Source organism: Engraulis encrasicolus, chromosome 2, assembly GCF_034702125.1.
Source record: "Engraulis encrasicolus isolate BLACKSEA-1 chromosome 2, IST_EnEncr_1.0, whole genome shotgun sequence".
Classification (NCBI taxonomy): domain Eukaryota; kingdom Metazoa; phylum Chordata; class Actinopteri; order Clupeiformes; family Engraulidae; genus Engraulis; species Engraulis encrasicolus.
Window position 1 is genome coordinate 24829495 of NC_085858.1, and position 5000 is coordinate 24834494.

The 5000-nt window shown below is 48.0% G+C and overlaps 1 protein-coding gene across 1 annotated transcript in view; it reads right to left on the reverse strand.

Annotated features, from left to right (window-relative positions):
- The window catches only part of vat1 (vesicle amine transport 1), a 45406-nt gene that overhangs the window by 29611 nt on the left and 10795 nt on the right, over positions 1-5000 (reverse strand). Inside the window, exon 2 of the mRNA XM_063184690.1 lies at positions 2402-2609. Coding sequence (XP_063040760.1) covers positions 2402-2609 — 208 coding nt within the window. The remainder of the gene's footprint in view (positions 1-2401; positions 2610-5000) is intronic.

Consider the following 5000-nt stretch of genomic DNA (forward strand, 5'->3'; position numbering starts at 1 on the left):
TCAGCTTCAAAAACATCTCAAAAGAGCCGTGACCATTGACAGTAAATAGAATGGACGCCAAATCAACGCTATTTGCCATTCAACGCTTTGAAGCCAGATTTGGGAACATTCCAACTTACATTCCACCTTAGCAACGCCAAACGCAGGTGCTGATTGGACAACAACAAGACTTCTAACGGTCAATCAAACCATGTTCTGATGCTCATTGGTCAATTTAACTTTTAATATCTCTCTAAAATAAAACATCACCACAAAAAATCACCACCCTGGTAAGTTGGAGAGCAAGGGGACCTACTAGTTGAGCGAAAAATGATCCCCCTGGAGTGGCATTTAAGGGAGATACAGGGTTTTATGTCTCTCAAAGGAATGAATGGGATTTGGCCATTTTTTGGTCTTTTTGGGTCCAACCTTGGCTCCAACTTGGCTTCAACAATGAAATAGAATTTTGGCCTCCATTCTATTTACTCTCAATGGCCGTGACAGATTCAATTTCAGCGTCCACAAACCTTCAGACGAAGAGAAGGTAGCCGGCTCCGCTAACAGCGCTTCAGGATAGGGCTAGTTTACTTTGGACTGTTGGTTTAGTCTCTCATACGCAAACACACTTGCAGAGACAAAAGGCGCCCGCCCATTTGGTGAGAAAAAAGAGAAAACTTGCATTCAAACACAAACTACTCTCACATCTCCCACCACCCAAAAATGAAATTCCAGAAACAATACGTTTTCACCACAAGAGACACATAGAACAGACAAGGCGACACACAGAGAGAGAGAGAGAGAGAGAGAGAGAGAGAGAGAGAGAGAGAGAGAGAGAGAGAGAGAGAGAGAGAACTTAGCCAGCTGCAGCTCAGTGTAAGCCTATCACTCCCCCTGGGCTTGACTCTTGTCCCGAAGTCCTGCTCCAGAGTGTGACAGCAATGGAGTGCTGTGTTATACTGTGCTGTGCTGTGCTGTGATGTGCCGTGCCGTACTGTGCTGTGCTGTGCTGCATTACACTGTGCTGTGCTGTGCTGTGCTGTGCTGCGCTGCATTGCGCTGTGCTGTGCTGTGCTGTGCTGTGCTGTGCTGTGCTGTGCTGTGCTGTGCTGTGCTGTGCTGTGCTGTGCTGCGCTGCATTGTGCTGTGCTGTGTTGTGCTGTGCTGTGCTGTGCTGTGCTGTGCTGTGCTGTGCTGTGCTGTGCTGCGCTGCATTGTGCTGTGCTGTGTTGTGCTGTGCTGTGCTGTGCTGCGCTGCGCTGCGCTCTACTGTTCTGTGCTACTCTGCACTCTACTGTTCTGTGCTGCGCTGGCTGCACTGCATTTTACTGTGCTGTGCAGTACTGTGCAGAGCTGTGTTGTACTGTATTGTACTGTATTGTACTGTGCTGTGCTGTGCTGTGCTGTGCTGTGCTGTGCTGCACTGTGTGGAGCTCTACTCCACTTTACTGTGGGAGACCATGAGCACCTGTTAGCCCTTAAAGGGGTATGCCACTATTTTGGGGCTTATTACAGTTAAAATCGTTGGCTGGGGTTTATAAAGGTGGTAAAGTGTCTTATTTTTCATGTTAAGCGTTGTCTTGCTTTAAGACAAGTTAAAAGAGGGAATATGTCGCTAAGCTAGTGAAAGTCCATGTATCCGTGTAGCATTGTAGCATGCTACATGGATACATTGACTTTCACTAGCTTAGCGACATATTCCCTCCTTTAACTTGTCTTAAAGCAAGACAACGCTTAACATGAAAAATAAGACACATTACCACCTTTATAAACCCTGCCCAACGATTTTAACTGTAATAAGCCCAAAAATAGTGGCATACCCCTTTAAGCTAAGAGAGAGAACAGCCCCAACCCCTTCAGCATCCCCTTTGGTGATCCTCCCACGCACACCTGGCTAGCTGGCTGGCTGGCTGGCCAAGGAACAACCATAATAACGAAGTCACACACCCACATACTTATGCACACATACTTAATGCCATCATGCACACACACAGCACATCAGTCATATATACATACACAGGCATCAGTCTCACACACACACACACACACACACACACACACACACACACACACACACACACACACACACACACACACACACACACACACACACACACACACATATGTGCATGTGCTCACACACACACACACACACACACACACACACACACACACACACACACACACACACACACACACACACACACACACACACACACACACACACACACACAACCGCATGTGCTCACACACACACACACACATGCGCATGTGCTCACACATTCACACACACACACACACACACACACACACACACACACACACACACACACACACACACACACACACACACACACACACACACACACACACACACACACACACACACACACACACACAGAGATAAATACAGTAAGTAACCAACCTGCAGCCATGTGTACGAGTACGCTCTGGTTGGGGCGCAAGTGTCCGAAGTCGAAGAGCATCATGTAGGCGGTGATGTAGTTGACGGGCAGCGCGGCCGCCTCCTCGAAGCTCATGCCCTCGGGCATCAGGAAGGTGTGGGTGCTGGGCACCACCGCCACCTCCTGCCACAGACCGCTGCGGTTCAGGACCAGCACCTTGTCGCCAACCTGTAGAGACACGCACGCACGCACGCACGCACGCACACACGCACGCACGCACGCACGCACACACACACAAACACACAGGGACAAAACGATTAGCTTGCTGTAACCACCACCACCTCCTAACACAGACCACTGCGGTTCAGGATGCGGTTCAGCCTACCTGTAGGAGAAAGGCACACATGCATGCACATACGCACGCATGCATACGCATGCACACACACACACAGTGACAAAGTCATTAGCCTCCTGTAACCACTGACACAGCCCACTGCAATTCAGTACAAGCACCTTGTTGCCCACCAAGGGTTAAACACACACACACACACACACACACACACACACACACACACACACACACACACACACACACACACACACACACACACACACACACACACACACACACACACACACACACACACACACACACCACACACACACACACCACACATCGTGCGCGCACACACACACACACACATAGTGACAAAGCCATTACCCTGCTGTAACTGCCACCTCCTCTCACTGTGCCAACACCATATTACCCATCTATTACTCTCTCTCTCTCTCTCACACACACACACACACACACACACACACACACACACACACACACACACACACACACACACACACACACACACACACACACACACACACACACACACACACACACACGCATGCATGTACACGTGCACACACCCACACACACGCATGCATGTACACGTGCACACACCCACACACACTAACACATACACACAACATAACAGCTATACACCTGTGGACACTCACCTTTTCACCTCCATGCCCACTCGTGATCACACATACACACAGACACAGACACACGCACACTCACACACACACACGCACACACACACACACACACAGTGCATAAAATGGTATTGCACTGTATGCAGTGCAACCCACATATAAGTGGATGGATGGATGAAGCGATAAATCACTTTTATTTGGATTTCTCCAGAGGGCAGCCATTACCAAATGCTGCTGAACTGTCTGCAAGTATTTTCATGGGATTAGTTTACGACTGACCAGACACAAGTACAGTATGCTATTCTACGGCTATACTTTACACATGGTGTTCAGGGGTACAGGTTTTTACTGTAAATATACAGTGTATTTGATTGCCTGGGCCGGTGTCCATACTAACTATGACACAGCACGAATTTTCACTTCGAGGTAGTCTAGCAAGACATTGCCATGTTGTTATGATGTAGTTGAGAGTTTGAAGCAAAGAATGAACGGCCCCCACGTGGGCCCATCTGCACAAAGACGCTACGGATATACAGTAGGCCTAAACATGGCCTTTCCTTCTCCAGGTTGACATTCTAGCTATTATATCATGACAGGTACACACAATCACTAGGTTTACATGATGTTTTTAATTCCGAATCAATAATTCAAAAATAAATAGGCTAGTTCTTTCGAGTTTACTTTCATCTTTCCTCTAATTCCGATTTAAGAGTTTGCATAACGTTTTCAAAGCGGAATTAAGCTTTATTCAAAATTAAATGGACTTACTTCCGAATTAAACGTCTCATGTAAACGTAGGCAAGGATAAAGCCACTGGTGGCCTGATGTAACCTTACACATTACACCAAAAGAGGAACCACTGCCAAATCTCATGATGAACACGAGCCAATGTTTTGGGCAATATGGTCGAGTCACACTGACAACAGATGAAAACAAACGCCGGTGTTGGTTGCGCTCGGCAGTGTCACTGCGGTAGGCCACTGTACTGTAGTAGTATCTTTTGGCTGCATTTCCAGTGGCCTATCTCGAGTTGCGCAAAAGGGAAAGAGAAGAAAGGAGAAACAGAATCTCAGTTTTCTGAACAGGGTTTTGAAATGAGCACACCTTGACAGCTGTTATTTACCTTCAACAGTGTAGTACTCATTATTAGGGATTAGGAACTGATAACTACTTTATCCATGAATCTCTACACTACCTCACTGGATTTCACAACTTAAAATGAGCAGGAGCTCAGAGCAATAGGGAGGGCAAAACTGGCATGTTGGATTGAGAATCAGTCATGTCTGCTATATTATGGCTGTGTGTGTGTGTGTGTGTGTGTGTGTGTGTGTGTGTGTGTGTGTGTGTGTGTGTGTGTGTGTGTGTGTGTGTGTGTGTGTGTGTGTGTGAGTGTGTGTGCGTGTTTGCCACCCCTTGAGTTCTACCTCTGGCTCATGGAAGGCAAAGAAAACTTGAAGACATCCCAGTGTGTTGGGTAATTGAAGACATCCCAGTGTGTTGGGTAATTATATCCCCGAAACGCGGAGCGTCGGGGATGTAATGGTTTTGCGTGCACCGCCGCCGCCGCCGCCGCGTCCGCCGCCGCGTCCGCCGCCGCGTCCGCCGCCGCCGTGTCCACATCCGCCG